The sequence below is a fragment of the Kryptolebias marmoratus genome, linkage group LG1 (assembly GCF_001649575.2).
Source record: "Kryptolebias marmoratus isolate JLee-2015 linkage group LG1, ASM164957v2, whole genome shotgun sequence".
In the NCBI taxonomy this organism is placed as follows: Eukaryota; Metazoa; Chordata; class Actinopteri; order Cyprinodontiformes; family Rivulidae; genus Kryptolebias; species Kryptolebias marmoratus.
The window spans coordinates 7,691,645-7,710,268 of record NC_051430.1 but is presented as its reverse complement, the minus strand read 5'-3'; the positions used below and the strand labels follow the sequence as shown (position 1 = coordinate 7,710,268).

At 39.5% G+C, this 18,624-nt stretch overlaps 2 protein-coding genes across 3 annotated transcripts; one reads left to right on the top strand and one right to left on the bottom strand.

The window, feature by feature from the left end:
- Nucleotides 1–979: 979 nt before the first annotated feature.
- On the bottom strand, nt 980–8,181 carry anapc7 (anaphase promoting complex subunit 7). Its single transcript, XM_017414492.3, has 11 exons — nt 7,970–8,181; nt 7,172–7,358; nt 6,586–6,705; nt 5,923–6,034; nt 4,906–5,059; nt 4,629–4,771; nt 4,354–4,471; nt 4,024–4,220; nt 3,714–3,938; nt 1,932–2,082; nt 980–1,830 (listed from the first exon to the last, which is right to left on the bottom strand). The coding sequence occupies exons 1-11, from the start codon at nt 8,068–8,070 to the stop codon at nt 1,641–1,643; spliced, it is 1,698 nt and encodes a 565-aa protein (XP_017269981.1). The 5' UTR covers nt 8,071–8,181; the 3' UTR covers nt 980–1,640.
- A 1,775-nt stretch (nt 8,182–9,956) lies between these two features.
- On the top strand, nt 9,957–16,263 carry ube2g1b (ubiquitin-conjugating enzyme E2G 1b (UBC7 homolog, yeast)). Of its 2 annotated transcripts, none has more exons than XR_005233629.1 (6): nt 9,957–10,132; nt 14,199–14,301; nt 14,407–14,504; nt 14,636–14,902; nt 15,180–15,286; nt 15,371–16,263. XR_005233629.1 is itself a non-coding variant. In XM_017414709.3 (6 exons), exons 1-5 carry the CDS (start codon nt 10,090–10,092, stop codon nt 15,264–15,266), a joined length of 510 nt encoding a protein of 169 aa, XP_017270198.1. In that variant the 5' UTR covers nt 9,960–10,089; the 3' UTR covers nt 15,267–15,286; nt 15,371–16,263. The 2 variants fall into 2 exon arrangements, 1 of the variants encoding a protein (XP_017270198.1); XM_017414709.3 differs by having other exon boundaries at nt 9,960–10,132; nt 14,636–14,814.
- Nucleotides 16,264–18,624: the final 2,361 nt, after the last annotated feature.

Below are 18,624 nucleotides of genomic sequence, written 5' to 3'. Positions count from 1 at the left end.
AAAGCATCAGATGCAGTGGAGTAAAGCACGCCACCACTGGACTCTAGAGCAGTGGAGATGTGTCCTCTGGAGAAAAATCAGGCATCTATGGATGAGTCGGGGTTTGACGATTGCCAGAACGGTACTTGTCTGACTGCATTGTGCCGAGTGTAAAGTTCTGTGGAGGGAGGATTATGGTGGCCTCTTCCTGTTCCAACATGACTGAGCACCAGGGCACAAAGCAAGGTCCATAAAGACACGGATGAGTGAGTTTGGTGAGGAAGAACTTGACTGGCCTGCACAGAGTCCTGACCTCAACCTGATAAAACACCTTTGGGATGAATTAGAGCAGAGACTGTGAGCCAGGCCTTCTGTCCAACATCAGTGTTGTCCTAAACCTGTGGAAAGCCTTCCCAGAAGAGCTGAAGCTGTTAGAGCTGCACAGAGTGGGCCAACATCAAATGAAACCCTGCGGATTAAGATGTCACTTAACTTCATGGATGTGAAGAGAGACGAGCAAATACTTTTGGTAATATAATGTGTCTCAAGAAGCCCTGGATGAATTAAATGAAACTTGCAGAAAATAAAAATCAGATGTGTATCTACAACATATTAACATTTAGAATCAACCTGATTCAAGATGGCTGCCACTGCCAACTGACATCTCACAGTATCACACAAACAAGGTTCAACATTCATTTTAAAAAAATAAATGATTTTAGCAACAATAAATGTTTTACGGTATGAAAATAGTTGTTATTCATGTCTGTACCAGAACACAAAGCCACCATCTGTCTGCGTTATGAATCGGTTTTGGAATATAGAAATTTCAGGTGGATACGTGTCTGGATTTTATTTTTTCCACTGAATAAACATGACTTTGAACTGTTAGGTTTCATTTTGACTTTAAGCTCCAGACTGAGCTTTTTACCATAACCCGCAGTGGTTTTCCTGAAGTCCAACATTTCTGCTTTAAAGACAAACTGCACAGCTCAATGTATGTGATAATCCATGAACAAGTTTATTTTACATTTACTAAAATATGTACAAAAAATATAAACATTTTACTTCAGTAAACTTTACAACTTGAGTTCTTTTTTAAAGTCGCTGAAGACACAAAAAAAAACGTGTACATTTCATGACAAATCCATGTCAGAACATTAAGAAGCAGCAAAAACACTGAATAACGTTGCCTGTTGAGTCAAACAGAAAGTCTGGGCACGTTCACAACTCTTCCTGTGGCACTGACGTCAGGTCGAACCTAACCTAAAAATCTTCCTGTAACACCATGACCAGCAGCAGACATTTTAGATTCAGCCTGATTATTTCCCACCAGATGACAAGTTGCTAAACGGCCTCAATGTGGACTAAAACCACCTCGAGGCAGGAAAGATCCGACCCTCATTTAATGTGTACTGCACTACCTGAAAGCCAAGAAGTGAAGATACCTTAAATGGAAACAGATGTTGGCAGAACGATGACAAATGTGGGTACTCGGGTTTTCTCCTGCACTCTTAGTGGAAAAACAAATCTGACATCTTGAGTTCCCTTTGAGTTTCTCAGCTGTGCCGTCTTTCATCTCTGCAGCTTCAGTCACGTGGAGTTACTCGACGTGTTCGTGCGCAGAGAGTGGCCCTCAAGAGTTCCTCGCTGGGTTTGGGTCACTGCATACCAAACCACTGCTCCTGATCGGCCCACTGAGCCGCTTCGCTGTCGCTGCCTTCGAGGTCTCCATCCTCGCCGCTGCCCTCCATGTCGTCGCCGTCCAGCTCCACCGTGGCGTCTGTGGGGCTCTCCTCCTTCTCCATCTTCTGCATCCCTTCTAAGGACTTCTGGTCATTGGGGTCCAGGCTAAAGAGAAAATGTCAACTTTAGTATCCGCCTTGTTTGTCAGGGGGAATTTTTTTTTTTTTTAAATCTCTAAGAATTTCCTCGGAGATCAATCTGCTTACCTTAACGCTATACTGTACTGATCCATGGCCTCCTGGTAATCGTTGACAGCCACGAGGAAATCTCCCAGCATCCTGTGCAGGACGCAGTCACTTTGATTGGCCAGGGCATTCCGCAGCAGGCCAATCCCCTCTTCGTATTTCTGTTCCCGACCTAAACAGAAAACGATTCGCGTGTCAATATATGTCAACTCCTTTACTTTCCAAGTGAGAAAAAAAATATTATATACAATAATACAATAATTGGTTAAGTTATTCACAGACCTGAACATCAAACCATGATGTGTTAAGAAAACTGGAATGTTACGACATCAGGGGAGTAGTTTTTTTGGGTTGTGAGCTTTTTAGGTAACAACAGTTTGTGAAGTTTAAATGATTGTTTTCTCCTCACGTATGGATATTGCTTCTGGCATCCTGCAAGGTTCAGTGTTTGGCCCAAAACTGTTTCACTTAGACATTAATTATACAGAAGACCGATATATTAAATCTGGTTCTCAGTAAATGTACTGCTGATTTGCGCACGGAAACAACGTACTGCCGCTGAGGAGTGATCCGTATAATGAACATACTGCTGATTCACGCATGTTTCAGTTAGCTCAGTGTGTTTTAAAAGCCTGGCATATTCAAAAAGAAGACACTTTCTGTTTGAAGGATGTTGATGCTGGTCTCTGTCTGAATCTTTGAAATATGTTTGTATGTCTTATACGCCCGTGGAGGCTGGGCACCTTTTATGGTGCATGGCACAAAAGAAATAAACTAAACTAACTAATAAACTGTGTGAACTGAAGGATTCGGTGAACGAATCTTTTGAACGAATCATTGTAATGAACTGACTTTAGTGATTCAGTTCACTCAAAAGAGCTTCTGTTCCCATCACTAATGATTTGCAGCATTTATTGGAGGAGATAACCTGTAAAATGAATAAAATAACGTTTGGCTGAATAAAACTAAAATATAGTTATTTGGAAATAGAGTACATATAAATGTAAAAATTCAAATAAATGGGGTTGATAAAGAAAGGGTCAATGAAAGCAGATTCCTCTGGGTGACAATAGATGAAAAGCTTTGTTGGAAAGTCCATATTAAACACATTCTTTCTACAGTAAAAAAGCACTGCAGTGTTAAAGGAAAGCAGGTATTAGATCATACATCCCCCCATATTCTCTAATGTTCACCGGTTTTACCTTATTTAGGCTACTACGCTGAGATCTGGGGTGATAATAACAAAAGTACATTAAATTCTCTTTTTATTCTTAAAAGGACAGCAGTTTGAATCAATTATGATGCTGGCTAAAGGGATCATACAAATTTAATATTCCTTCAGCTTGAATTACTGGTATTTGCAGATTTGGTGAAATCCAAAGCAGCACACATTCTGCTCAGAGCAAAAAGTAATCACCCACCAGGAAATATCCAAAGGGTGTTTTGTGTAAAAAAAGGAAATAATAATTTGAGGGATTTCTGTGATTTTAAAATGATTAGTGCTCATACTGCATACATGACCTGTATATTCTGTGTAATTAGATTTTCATGTTTTGTAATTAATGAAGTTTTTAATGAATAATGAAGCAGGATAAACACTGATGGAGTATGGAGAACAGGTAGGTTTATATAAGTGTGCACTTCGTCTCACTCCTTTTCAAACATTAAACTAAATCAGCAAAGATGGAGTGCATTTTTGCTTATTTTTAAATATTTAATACTTTTTCTCCCCCTAAATATTTTGTATACTCTCTTGCATGTTCAAAAGAAACCATTCAAATCAAGTCAATTAGTTGTACATACTGAGCAGCTCAGCCTTTTTGACCACAGCCTTGGTGTAGTCAGGTCTCTGGGCGAGCGCTTTGTCCAGGAGGGTCTTGGCTTTCTCCTGAGTCACCGGGTCTTCCAGGCACACGGTGGCAAGGATGGTCAGAGTCTGAGCGTTGGCCCCCAGAGTCTTATAGATGTTGTTTGCCATCCCCATAGCTTCTCGGATCCCATTGGATGCCAGGTAGCAGTCGATCAGACCTGAAGATGTGCACGCTGAGGTTAATGCAAGCCGACCAGAAACACACAGCCAGATCACCCAAAGACTTCAAATAATCGAACATGCCTTCGTAGCAGTCGAGTCGGCAGGGGGCCAGACGCATGGCCTCTCTGAAATGGATGATGGCCTCCTGAACTCGACCCATGTTTCTCAGTGCTGCCCCCTTCAGGAGGAGGGCCTGGACGCTGTTGCTGTTCAGCTGGATGGCCTTGGCCCCCAGGTAGAGGGCCCTGGAGTAACGCTTGCTGTAAAAGCTGTGACAGCTGAGGAAAAACATACAAATCCAAGGACTTTAACAATTTAACAGGAATTTAACACAATATAATTACGTTGCTGGGTTTTGCTTTGGTTCAATTTAAGCAAAGGACTGTTTGAACTGTCCAGTCAGAGACTCACCCAGAGATTACCCAGGGTTCAGCATGTTGGTCAGATATATTAAATAATCGCCCTCCTAAGACTTCAACATCCTCTAAGTGACCCTCACGGGCCATTAGGTAGCCATAAACATCCATTCCTGCAAGTGATTTAAAAAAAAAGTTTTATTTTCCGTACAGGACTAACAACAGTTGTCGAAGTTATAAAAATAAAGCTGTCTAAACAATGCAAGACATATTTAGGAGTTAATAAACTGTAAACATGGGCCTAAAAGAAGTTCTCTTTCCGTGACTCACCTCTGATAAGATACGGATCCAACATCTGCGCTTGTTCAAATTTGAGAATGGCGTTTTTGGTGTCCCCCGCCCTGAAATAAACATCTGCCAGGCTCACCAGGAGATCCACGTTGTCCCGCAAAAGAGACTTCTTTTCCAGAGAGCTGGAGCAGAGTGTTTCACGTTTTCGTGTCAGGGGTGGGGAGGGTCACAAAGCCGGGGGACATAGCAAACTGATATTCAAAGCCAGAACAGAAAATTCAGTCTCTTAAGTTTGAAGCACTGGAACTCTGCTCACCAAATCGTGTTGATCGCTCTCTGATTGTCCCCTGCATGGATGAAGGCGTACGCTTTGATCCAAACAGAGAGCCAGTCCAAGTTGGGAATGCTTTGGATCACATCCATGGTCATAGACGCCACTTCAGCTCCTTTAACTGACAGAGACAGAAGGCCTGGGAGGAGGGAGGGATGTATTAACACTTTTAAAACTTTACAGTATTAAAAAAAAAACAGTTTCAAGCAAACTGTTATTATATAAACCAGGTGTGGACACTGTCCAAAGCTTAAACAAACAAAACACCATTTATCCAGCTAGCCTTTAAAACACAGTCGAGTCTGAATTTACTGTTGTTTAGCATTTATGCTGGACAAGTTTACCACATATTAAGATTAAATTCAGGAATTCTTGTCAGCTGCAAATTATAAAACTGATATTAAATGTGAAGCACAAATGTGTGAACAAAACGTAAGTAGAGAGTATAATCCTCTTAATATTTACATTTCTCATCCCTTCACACTAAAAACATTCAAAGCACAGAAAAATCAAGAACCTCAGGTGTGTCACAAGACTTGATTTATAGGAATTATTATTATTATAATCATAGTCCTCAGTCACTTCAACGTGAACTACTGCTCTGCTTAGATTCACCAAATATATTAACAGAACATGAATGTGTTTTAAATTAAATATAATGGCCTATAATTTATTGCAGTCCTTTGCAATATTGATTTTGCACTCACTGAGGATACATTTTGAATATATTATGCAGCTCTATCTCTCAAACTTCTAGTGCTCTGACTGCTGTCTGCTGCAGGTAAGACACAGACTGCTCATAAATACTTTAATAACATTACTTTGGTGCAAGCTGGTGGACAGGATTACTCTGTGTGAACCAAATGAGGCACTCACCGAACAAAGACAGGCAGGACGGTGTTATCTGTGGTCTGTGTGACTCTTACTGGTTTAGATGTGTGCGACGTGTGCTTTTAGGTCAAACACTGATCGGTCGCTAGCAGAACCTGGAACGTAACTTACCAATTATTGCATCCAAGGCGAGGGGGCACTGTCTGAGCACCTCCTTGTAGCTCGTCACAGCAGAACGTTCCTGCCCGGCTTTCCTGTACAAGTTGGCTAGCATCATGTTGATCTGAGGTGAGAAAGAATATCATCAGGATTTTATCTGAACACCCTAAAGAAGCTCAGTTTCATTGCTGAAACGAATCAATTTCTTCTCTTTATATTCATATTATGTTCCCCCACTTTTGCAACCTTTTCCTTACAATTTAACAATTAAGCAGTGGATATAACTATGATACAACTTTGGTCTGTCAGTGAAGCACGGTAGATGTGTAAATGACAGTAATGGCCTTTTTCTTCTGCCTATCGTCTGTTTTGTATGGGGTGATTTTGGTTGTTTTTGTTTATTTTGAATGAGAGATTAATACGAAAGAATGAATAGATATGCTCCGTTTGTGTTCAGAAAAGAGGAACGCAGCAGACCCTCACAAATTCATTTAAAACTAAATAAAATGTTTGATTAACTCAGTTTTGAGTACATATTCTGCAGCCCCAGTTTTTATGCAGTAGTGTACACAGAGGGACATTCAGATGTAGGTCTGTACACCTCTGAGAAGTCTACATGACAAAGAAAACCATGATAAAAATAATGAGCATTTGCTCTAAAAGAAGCAGACTTACCTTTGGAGTTCTTTGTCGAGATGGGATCCCGTCGAGCACGGCGATAGCGTCTTTATCCAGTTTCAGAATAGTGTAGCATTCAGCTATTTTGTATTTTACCTCTATTTCTGAGGGCAAACTCTTTAAAAAAAAAAAAAAAAAAAATGTGTGTTCTGAACTTTAGTCAAGAGCCCCAGAGCATGACATCTTCTGGATCAAACATTGCATCAAAAGCTTTTTTTCACTTCCCATTTTTTATTAATAATCCTTATTTTGCATTGCATTATACCAAATAAAACTTACACATTTTTATATATATATATATATATATATATATATATATATATATATATATATATATATATTATATACACAATCTAAAAGCAGATTTTTGTTTAAACCATAACGAGGCAATGTGATTGGAGACTTTATTGCACTTTATCTGAGCTGACAACAGATCTTAAATCTTATACATATTTGATTTTATTATTGTTTTTTTAATTCACATCAACTACAATAGTATAAGTCAATCAATGCAGGGGACAAAAACACAATAAGTAACGAATACCACAAACACGAAGCTCAGAACTGGTCCTGAAGTACCCACCTGTGCCTGGATGTTGGATGCAGCTCCACCAGCCGAAGTACGGACCTTAGAGGTTTTGTTGAGCACCTTCTTCTGCTGAAGTGCCATGCTGTATTTGCAGGCTGCATTACGGTATTCCTTATCATGGAAAATGGCATCAGCATGGTAAACCAACAGCTGATACTTCTGGGCTGGCGAGAACAGCTCCCTTCAGTATGTTAAAGACATAAACAAAAATCTGATCAATCATAACGAGAAATCTGTCAAATCCTCACCGTCACAGGAAACTAGTGTGATTAAAAGCCAAAACCAAAGGCTAAGATCAGGGAACAGTGACAAGCTTATTAAAAACTAAAGAAAAACTATCCAACTCCTAAAAAAAAGAAGGTATTTGACCAACTCAGTATAAAGAATATAAATAAGATACACTGAACTGTGACTTTAGGAGTTAGCTTTGTTATAACTAAAACAATCAACTCTACAACACTAAGGCTAAAGGGGGAAAACTGCAAATAATTAACAATATAAGTGACAAAATGTCCTGAAGTCCTGCTGGAACCGTATGCAGGAGTCAACACATGGCCGTGTCTATGACTTGGAAAATAACACTCGCAGTATTTGAAATGCACAATAATCTACCTGCGCATATTCTTCGGTTAAGTGAAATAAAGCTAATAAAATATTTTAATCACTAATCTTAGCTGTTTATAACACGGTGGTTAGCCGTGGGCCGTCACCACCACGGAGGGAAGATTTTAAAAACAGGTATGGAAAGGCACTCGTCGGGAAATACACGGTTCCCGTTCGGTTGTTACTTACGGGTTGTTGTTACTCATCGTCAGCAACAAACTGCTCAAAATGCGCACATTAGAGTGCAGCCCGGCCGCAGCCATATCCCGAACATGATCCACCACATTCATTTTTATTTATTTTTGGAGGTTTGTTGTACGTATCCGCGACTGGTTGAAAGTTTCTGCCTGGAAACAGCTAACGACACTTAGCATCTGATGTATTAAATATGGCGCCGAATAACTTCCGTCCTAGTGCTGCGTTTAAGGCATCACCAGCTCATATTTTCGACATCCACGCTTGTAACTATGATGTCTATATGATGTCTATAGTCTATATATATATATATATATATATATATATATATATATATATATATATATATATATATATATATATATATATATATAGTTGTTTTTCAAAGCACCAGCACCATACTTTGTTTAAAACACATATTATTTCCGACGACATGAAGGACATTTCCGACGATTTAGAAATGTCTTTGAACACATCAACTCTTTGAGCGAAAACAAACGCCATAAAATCTGCCCAGTGACGTCTGAAATAAATATTGATGTTCTGATAAAATATTTTTAATTAGGTTTATGGGAACATTGTGTCAGATAACCTCATATTAATAAAAATTACACTTTTGTTTTTTTCTCTTGCTTTGTTTATTTTGGGTTTTTTTTTCCTTTCCTATTATTTTGTCTACCCTGTTACTTCATAAACTGTCTCTCTTTGCATTTAAGATCTTTATTCCGTTCAATCACTTGCTTTAGATGAAATTAGATGGAAATTGTGACAAATAATAATATTCTAATTGATTATACAAATATACATAGGTAATATCAGTTATTTTAATCAAAATGGTCATTTTTGTTTGTTTAAGGACACAATTTATTACTTTGCATCACAAATTCATCGATATTTCAACAGGTGATTACTTAGAAAATAAAAAACCTAATCAGTAGCTCTAAAATGGAACATGTGAGGTTCTATTGTAATAATATTGCTAAAATATATAAATATATTTTCCTAATTAAATAAATATACCTGTATATACTTTTTCGTGAAACTTGAAGCCAGAGAAAGCAATCTGTTATTAGCCTGTCACAACCTCTTGTACATTTTGTTAAATTAATTTATGAAAAACACCAAAGATAACAGGCATGAGGTATTTTTAGCACCAACAAACCTGGCATACAGAACTGAAGGATGTTGAATGATCTCTCATGTCCCTTTTTGTCCTTCACTTATCCACTTTCTTTGTTTTTTGCTTTTCTTTTGCACCCACTGAACAAAATACTGTCATGATCAGGTAAAAAGACTGGAACAAAATGAATTTAAAAAGTAGCCAGTGTCCAAAGGAAAAATGAAAGCTCAGAAACATCTTAATCAAGACCACTTTAAAGAAAATCTGGAGTCTTAAGGTCAAGATGGACATAAATTAAACGTGGTTTAAAGGTTTTGCACTTTACTATCTAACAATAAACCTAATAAGTCGTTTTGATAAACTAAAAAAAAATACATCTGGCAGTAACTTCTTTAATAGTAATCTAAAAGTTCCTTAGTTTGTTATTTTATGGATCTAAAGAAACATCAGGGTTGCCAGATAGAAAATGACGAAATACTGTTTTGTCGCTTTTAAATGATCGTATTTTGACCTAAACTATGGTATGTGCAGAGGATGCGCTTTCTCGCTCAGTGGGAGTGAGAGTGAGGGGGAAGACAAAGTGAGAGCTGTGAATGGCGAACACGTGCACAGGAGATGAAAAGAGAGTTGCACGCCTTGCCAGCATATTTTTCAGACAGTCGGATCAGACTTTCTGACGATATGTGTTCATGTGAATATAATCGAGGTATTACACGGGGGTATCAAAAAATATCATATACTTTGACTTAAAAAAAAACATTTATTGTATAGCTCCTAAAACTATCGTATAAATTCGATAATTATCGTCTATCTGGCAACACCGATTTAGGGTACGTGTCAACGCGCATGCGCGCTGTTAAGGCCAGCCGACGGAGTTTGTGTGAAAACACAGGGAGAGAGACCAGCAGCGGGGCAGCGCAGAGCCACAGTTAGCTCCGTTTTCAGAAGGTGTTCGTCTACACACTTTGTTTCTCCTCGGTTACGTTCGCGTACCATGACCGAACAATCAGCTTTACTTCTCCGAAAACAACTGGCAGGTAATGTTCCGCCTCGGGCTGTTAGTTAATAGAAAGGTTATTGTGTTTACCAGCTGACATTAGCTTATTGAAGCTACGCGGATAGGAGAGAGCTAACCCAGCAGCATAAAGGACGCCTTTATCAATGCAGCCCAGTGTGTGGCTAAGCTGCTTTGGGTAGCTAATCACTGTTGGGATTCAAGACATATATGTCGAAGTATATCTGGCCAAAACAACCCATCTTGAACCAGCACAGAATCGCAGTGCCAACCTCGTTAGCCTGCTAGCTAGTTTGGCATTAGTTGGAGGACAGAACAAAGGAATAATCAATCCAGGGAATCATCTGTCCTCATCACTTTAAACAAAGCTACACAGAGAGGTGGGCTCACTCCACTGCCTCATAGCTCTACATTACATATCCAGTAGCCACTTGATAAAAGGTACATTTGTAATTTATCTGTATAAAATGACCCCCCCCCCAATCTGGTGTTTATATCTGCCTCATGCTGTGAAGTTGGCGGGTTCGACGCCAAACATTTATAGTTAATTCCCTCTGTCTGTGATGTAGCTGCTGAAGTGCTTCCCTCATCTCCCATTAGGAGTCATTGCTCCCCCCCTTTTTTTTTTTTCTTTATGATCACAGATGGAGACATTTACTCAGCACCTATTAGGGGAATCTCCTCACCAAGACCCCCTCATGATATGCAGTTTAATTTGCCTCTGCTGGACAGTCTGATTTAATGCCTGTCCAGCCTCCAAACTAATGGACACCCTCTTAAAATTGATGATACAGTTTTGGTGTATGCCTCTGATATCTCTTTTATGTCTGAAAACCAAGCCAAAGTGCTCAAAGTCTCTTTGTTTGTGTTTTTTTGCATTATGTAAGTTGTGCCAAAATTCATTATGATGATAGATGGATGGATCGGTAGGTGCTTTATTGATCACTTGAAGGATATCCATTCACAGCAGCAAATCCAAAAATAACAGGCAGAAGTTAAAAGTAGTACGTACAGAAAACAAAACGCAGGTAATGACACCACAAGCGGCAGACATAAAATAAATGGGTAAAATAAGTAAAGGTCAAAGTAGTATGCACAATAACTGAAATATAAGTAATTGTACTCTACAAGGACGAGTTGCTGAGTACAAAGAAATAAGAAATCAGAAAACTTAGAATAATATCTAGCGACATCGGTAAACCAACCAGTAGATGGAGTAAAAATAAAAGTAGTGCAGTGTTTAAAGGTGCTGCTCAGCGGCAGAATGTACTGATGCCTATATATTTGTAGTTGTTATAGACAGATGCACAGACGGTGAAGCATTAATCCTTCACACAGAGATGAGCTGTTAAACAGGGAGATGGAAAACGGTCTGAAGGACCTCCTGAAGTGTTCGTGACGGCAGAGCTGAAGGAGTGTGTTGGAGAAAGAGCTTCGCTGTCCCTGTAGTCACGGAGGGGGTGGGGTGGGTGGTCCGTGGTGGAGAGCAGTTTGTTCACAGACTTCCTGTCCCTCACTGACTCAAACATCTAATGAGTTTTAGTTTGCTGGCACCTCTCGGCACTGATGTTGCTCCCCCCCCAGCAAACAGCACAGAAGGTGGCTCCTGCCATAAAAGATCCGCAGCATCTTTCTGCACGCGTTAAAGGCTCAGAGTAGAGACTGCTCATCCCCTTCTTGCAAACGGCATCCGCGTTGGTTCACTAGTCCAGCCTGTTGTTTAGAAACAGGACGTAAGATGTAGGAGGCCTTTTTCTACTTAAGCCACCCACCGTTCCCTTGGTACCGGCCACAGTCAGAAGCAGGGGATTCTTGCGAAACCACTCCACAACGCCGTCCACCAATTCATGTTCGTATCCAAACGCCACACAACCATGGAGTCATCAGAGAACTTCCACAGATGATATGACTCAGTCAGAGGTGTGAGCGGTGAGCAGGACAGTCCCTCGTGGTGATCAGCAACACGAGAGCAGACGGCGCCCTCCCCGGCTGCACAAACTGAGACAGTGGACTCGCTGTCTGACACCCATTCAGAGCAGCTGGTCACTCAGTTTAAACAAAAAAAAAGTCTGGGTGGTGTTGAAGGTAATGGAAAACTCTAAGACGGGGTTCTAATAGAACTCCCGCCACCATCCAGGTAAGCGTGAGCAGCACCCCCCCCCCCCACACACACACGAGACGGTAGGCGAATCCAGCCCGTCCAAAACCTTCGTATGTGATGCCAGATGGACTGGGTTTCTTAGGGATGTTTTTCAAAGCACTAGCACCATACTTTGTTTAAAACGCATGTATTTTATTAGGACTACAAATACAGCTTGGGTTAAAAAAATAGAAAGTAGCTGTCAAGATAAAATTAGGGTATAACTGTATTGCATTAGTGCTAAGATCAGCGTCACAAAAATGGTTTCATGTTAAAGCTGCAGCCGAAGTGTTCGCTTCAGTAAAGTTAGACATGTTGCAGGAAAACGCTGTATGGCAGCTTGTTTTAACTAGTAAAACTTAAAGCTGTAATTTATGTGGTCAGGTAATGGTAAATGGTTGAAAATGACTAATGGCTTGTTGCTTTTTTCAGAAAGCATTTTCCCTCAACTGTATATAGTGGTATAGTGTGTGATCCTTTGATTTAACTGAGGTTTAGTCACTGCCGTTGTTGAAAATTGGTGGATCACTTCAACACATATCTTTAAAAGACCATTATTTGATTATTTCAATTATCAGTTATTGAATGAACTTGGACAACTTGTATCTTCCAAAAAAAGTGACATACTATTTGCAACAACTTCAAAGATTAACCCCGAAAACACAGAAATAAGAGTCATCTTTGTGTGCCTTTAATGCTGAGCAGTGGCAGTCAATTGCCTGATTTAAGTTGCTAATCAAATGAAAGATTGATCTTATTCAGAAATCAGTTGCATGTTTAATATTTAATATTGTAAAAGAAAATTTAACTTAGAGGTCGACTGATCAGGATGAGGGTGAATGCTAACCTTTAGAAATCAGTGCAACAACTGACCAATTTAGGAAGCCGATTAGTTTGTTTTTTAGGCTTATAAATGCAATGATTTAGTATTATATACATTACAATTTACTAGATTGAAAAATAAAACCGTGATTGCCTGGAATGTGGTGATTGTTCCCTGAGCCTTGATGCAGTCATTGTTCCCTTTACTGAAGTTTACAGTGTATTTAAAGTTCACTTACAATACAGTTCTAAGCATATATTTACGCTCAAGTAAATGTCTAAGGCTCTAAGAGAAGATGACTAAATCTTACCATTTTCCCTGGTAACTTCAACGTGGTTCTTTTTAAAAGTTACCACAGTCCTTTTGGGTCTGACGGCTTTGTATATAAAGAAGCACTTCTTCCTGAAAAGCACGTTGATAAAAGGGCAGGGTGACAAGTGAGTGAATATTCCCACATGTGACGTTCTTTTTAATTGGCTTAATATGCTCAGATGTGGCCAATGTGGATTATTTGAAAAAAAAAAAAATTATAAAATTGACCTAATTAACTCGTTGACCAATCAATCAGTCCATGTTTAATTTAGTCATTTTTAACACGTTATTTAAAAAAAAAAAGTCCACGGGGCCGATTGTCGCATGTGGTCCGGAGGGAGTTGAAATGATCCAGTCAGAACTGTTCGTGTTTTGCTTATATGGTCAAGTCTTATTTTTAAAAAGTTGCTTTCGTGCTCTGAGCAGATTTATTCTGGTCGTTTTGCTTTGTGAGTAAAAACCTGGACGTTTAATATCTACCAGGGTTTGCCATATTAACTAATGCATAAATAACACTGACTTGTTTCTTTGTGCTCAGTGGCCTGCATGTCTTTGTGCAGGGGGGGAGGAGTTGTTTTCACTTCAAGGATCCCAAAGGCCTGGGAGCATGAGGGTTCTCCTCAGTATCTTAGCTGTTCCTAGGACTGCTCTCTTCTGCACAGAGATCTCTGAGGTTGTTCCTGGGATCTTTTGGAGCCACTCTTCCACTTTGGGGGTTACAGCACCGAGTGCTCCGATGACCACTGGCACCACTGAGGCCTCGACTCGCCATAAGTTCTCTATTTATAACTTTTATTTTTCTCCTTCTTCCAGAGCTCAACAAGAACCCTGTGGAGGGCTTTTCAGCTGGTCTCATAGATGATGACGACATTTACAAGTGGGAAGTTGTAATCATTGGTCCACAAGATACTCTTTTGTAAGTCAGAACATATTTGTTTAAAACGCCTTGAATTAAAAAGCATGAATTGTTTAATTAAAAAATTGTCCTTTTTATTATTTTTTCCTTCTTTTGTAACTACAGTGAAGGAGGGTTTTTTAAAGCATACCTAACCTTTCCGTATGATTATCCACTACGGCCACCAAAGATGAAGTTTATCACTGAGATCTGGCATCCAAATGGTGAGGATGTTCTCCAAATCATTACATAATAATATTTTTATGACTTTTTTTTCCAAGACTGTAGTGATTGCACTTCACATTGCCGTGTATTTTTTTTTTGTTTTAACTGCTCCTCCAATTCTTCCTTGCAGTTGCAAAGAATGGGGATGTTTGCATCTCAATCCTGCACGAGCCAGGAGAAGATAAATTTGGTTATGAGAAGCCAGAGGAGCGCTGGCTTCCAATCCACACCGTAGAGACAATCATGATTAGTGTTATCTCCATGCTGGCAGACCCAAACAGTGACTCGCCGGCTAATGTGGATGCTGCAGTAAGTTCAACTCTAGAAACTGCCCTTCAGCTCTTTGAAGCTCTGCAGCCAGTTAAGCTGATCGTGTCGCCGTCGCCCGCTGCAGAAGGTGAAAGAGCGATAATGTTTTTGCCCGTTTTAGAGTGTGGTAGTAGCAGATAGTTATCCTTAACACATACTTTTAACGCTAACGCATCTGGCAAGAACTCACAATGTCAGATGAGATCGTGCATAACGTCATTTACCAGGTTTGACCAAAACCGCTATAACTCTTGCCAGGAGATGGTATTGGTTTAAACTCTGACACGAATAGTGGCAGGCGATGAGCGTTCCTTCAAACAATGCTAGGCCTTTTAATAAAAAGAATGTGATTCTTGCTTCCGCAGAAAGAATGGAGGGAGGACCCTAATGGTGAATTTAAGCGAAAGGTTGCCCGCTGTGTAAGAAAAAGTCAAGAAATGGCGTTCGATTAGGACTTGGCTACGGACTCCGGGTGAGTAAACCGACCTGGGATACGCACTCGTAACCTGGCCTCTGACAACGTTTCACAATCCCCCCTCCCTGTCCTTTTGTGCAGTTATAGGAAATGCCTTCAGAGGAAAACTTCAGCGAAAGGCTTTTGCACCCTTTTGTTTTGCCAGTCAAAGGAATTGGTTGGCCTCAACTCCGTTTCTGTGAATGGTCTGCCAGATGAGCCAATTTGAGAACCCTACCAGCGAAATTAACCTGTTTCCTACCTGGAATTGTATATTTAATTTTATTTATTTTGACGAAGAAATTATGTAAAATATGTCACTACTGTAAATTAACTTGCTTTTTTATCTGCTGCTGAACAGTTTCTACTTTATACCAGGTTTCTTATGCAATTTAGTGGTCAAGATTGTGTAAAACAAAAAAACAAACAAAAAAAAAACCCTGTTTCTATTAGGTTGTCACTCGTCCTCCCCGCTGCATACTAACAGATTACTGTCAACCCAACAAATCTGTCAGTGGACGTTCTTATTTCCAATGCTGTCCTTGCATCACCGTTGCCTTTTGTTGGCTTCACCTCCTTGCAGCTTGCTCTTCGTTTAAAGAAACAGGTCGAGAACTTTTAGAGCAATTGTAGTTTTTGAGAATCTGCCTCCCGGTTGTTGTTGTTGTGTTTTTTTTTCTTTCTTTCTTTTCTTTTTTCTTTTCATGACAGTGTGCATCTAAAATGTTTTAAAACCATAACACCCAAATGTGCATAATTCATCCAGACAGTTCTGCTGCAAAAAATCGTCGTTGGCTGAGGATTTTAATGGACCCTGCCCTGGGAATTCAAGAGGCGTTCAATCAGAAATGAATAGACTCGCACGGACTCGGAAAGTTTGTGCCAACTTCTCAGGATCGATTTTGTTACGGTTGTGATTTAGCCGTCAATAAGGTAAATTAAAAAAAAAAAAATCCATCCATCTTTCCCCCTAAATTGTAGGCGTCCTGGCCAACGAGGAGTCCGAGGGTTTTCATTTGGCCTACATTGTTGTAAATTCTAACAAGTTTCTGATTGCTCCTCAGGTGGATTGGTCAGCAGACACATAGACATACCTCAGTTTGAACGGACAGCAGATTGGTTGAGGTTTGTGGTTCTCCATCTGTTTGGAAACACTTGGATTTTAGGGGCCTCCATATTTAGTTAGCCTAGTCATTCTTTCTTTCTTTGTGGCACATTTGGTTGATGTGTGGGCAAAGTCACATTACATGTGGGTTTAGATTCATCTTGAGGGTCGATCGTTAAGCGCTGCTCCTTTTTTCTTTCTGTCTGACTGGTGCACGTTTGTATAACATTTATTACCTTTAATTAATCACCGAACCGAGTTCTTTAATGTGGATTTGATCCTATTAGAAAGCAGAAAGACGTCATACACACAGGAAGAATTCAACACTGGATCCAAATTTAGCTTTTTGAAAACTGTGACTCGTGTTTGGGTGGCCTTCGAGAACAACCGGCTTGCTTTTCTTGACGATGTTGCTGATTCGAAGCTGTGATCAACATGCTCTGATCTGTGGCAGTCACTAAAAGCAGCCGGACGGCTCTCGGTGCACGCAGTTTGGTCAGCAGGAGTAAGGTCACTCGGCGTGCCACCGTCAGTCCACCATGGGGTGAATGTGGCGTGTACCGTCAGTCGACCGTGTAGGCTTTATGATCACACACCTGCTGTCACCATTGCTGTTTTCCACGACGAAGACCCAACCTCCCATAACCTCTGACCGGTGTTCACTGTATTTGCACAGATGCAGTGCGTTTGAAATGTCATTAAGCAATACGCTCTGAAAACAGTGTGTCCAGGTAATCCACCACAACGCCAATATTTGTTTGTTGTAGGTTGTTGTTGGGTCTTTTTTTTTTTTTAATTAATATTATTTTGTTCTGTTTTGTGTCAATGCAATGTATATTGGACATTATGCTTAATAAAGTGTGTAAAAAGATTGGCTGGTACTTGCGTAAATGCTGACTTCTCCTGTACATTTTTTTTTTTTTTTTTACTTCAATTCTACATACTTTGTACTATCTAACCCCCCCAAACTTTTAAATTATTAAATGATCATCTCATTCAGGAGATTATGGCTCTGAATTTAGGTACTTCTAACTTTTATTTATTAATTATTTTAGTAGAAATGAAATAGTTTGTTCAAATCCCTCAAAAACTGCTCTTTGAAAGTAAACTACTTGATCATAATTGCATTTAGGAACTCATTTTAATCTTTAAATATATCAGAAAACATATGACCATCACCAAATGATAAATATTGGTACCGTGAATCATTTTCCTAAAATAGCAGTTGAAGTTTTATGATATTTTGGGCCAGTTTCTGAGTGTTAGTTCTCTTCGAATAAGTGGCATGTTGGGTCACGTTACCATCTTCCCTTGGAGTCTTTATTTTAGATTTTCAAAGTGTTTGCAAACTTTTAAACACGTCAGTTTAAATATCAAACAATCTACTCATTAGAGCCCAGGGAGTACATGCTGCTTCCTCTGAAATGAAAAAAAAAAACACATTTCTGTTTCAGAGCTACTTCCACTTAGACCAGGGCTATATATTTATTTATATTATATATATTATATTTGGGCTCTCATCGGGCTGATCTTTTCAGTCTTTGTCTGGACAAAGAGACAATATACTTAATTTTTCTTACAGATGTCAGTGTAGGAAGTTAATACAGCTTACATTCAAAAGTAAAAGGATAGAAACAAATCAGACAGTTTTAACATATTGCTCTATGTGTGCCACTGTATTTGTTTAACACTTGTTTCTACTTTTTTAACTTTTAAGATCAAATGAATACAAAGGGAACAAAGTTTTCCAGCCTTTTGTGTCATAAAACACAGTGGGGTCAGATTTCTTTAAGCTGTGTAGACATTTTTCTGTGTATAATATGCATAAATTATCATTTTGTATTAAATGTCCCAATACCTTAACAAAATCATCCATCCATCTTCTTTTACCCTCTTCTCCTTTCTGGGTCGTGGGAAGCTGGTGCCTGTCTACAGCCATCACTGTGTGAGAGGCGGGGTTAACAAAATCAAAAGAAGAAGAAGAAGAAGAAAAAAAACATATTTTGTAAATTCTCTTCTGCAGCAAACGTGCCTCTCTTTGTCATGTGACGTGTTCCCGTTGGAAGGCTTTGAGCATCCTAATCAGAAAACATGTTTAAGCATTCCCGCTGGCAGCCAAAAACATGAAGATAATCCACATTCACTCATCCATAATGTCTTTGCCCTTCCTGCAGGTGATGCTACAACATGTTCTCCACCTTTTTTTTGTTATTATGTTGGGGGTTTAATAAGATCTAAATGAGAAAGCCAT

What these genes read in the sequence shown, in the direction of transcription:
- anapc7 (XM_017414492.3), bottom strand. Translation starts at nt 8,070, where the DNA reads ATGAATGTGGTGGATCATGTTCGGGATATGGCTGCGGCCGGGCTGCAC. An exon ending in GAACCCTGGGTAATCTCTGG is followed by an intron (nt 4,221 to 4,353) that starts GTGAGTCTCTGA and finishes GTTTTTCCTCAG; the next exon opens with CTGTCACAGCTTTTACAGCA. An exon ending in CAGTACAGTATAGCGTTAAG is followed by an intron (nt 1,831 to 1,931) that starts GTAAGCAGATTG and finishes TTTTCTCTTTAG; the next exon opens with CCTGGACCCCAATGACCAGA.
- ube2g1b (XM_017414709.3), top strand. Translation starts at nt 10,090, where the DNA reads ATGACCGAACAATCAGCTTTACTTCTCCGAAAACAACTGGCAG. An exon ending in TCTCCGAAAACAACTGGCAG is followed by an intron (nt 10,133 to 14,198) that starts GTAATGTTCCGC and finishes TCCTTCTTCCAG; the next exon opens with AGCTCAACAAGAACCCTGTG. An exon ending in CGGCTAATGTGGATGCTGCA is followed by an intron (nt 14,815 to 15,179) that starts GTAAGTTCAACT and finishes TTGCTTCCGCAG; the next exon opens with AAAGAATGGAGGGAGGACCC.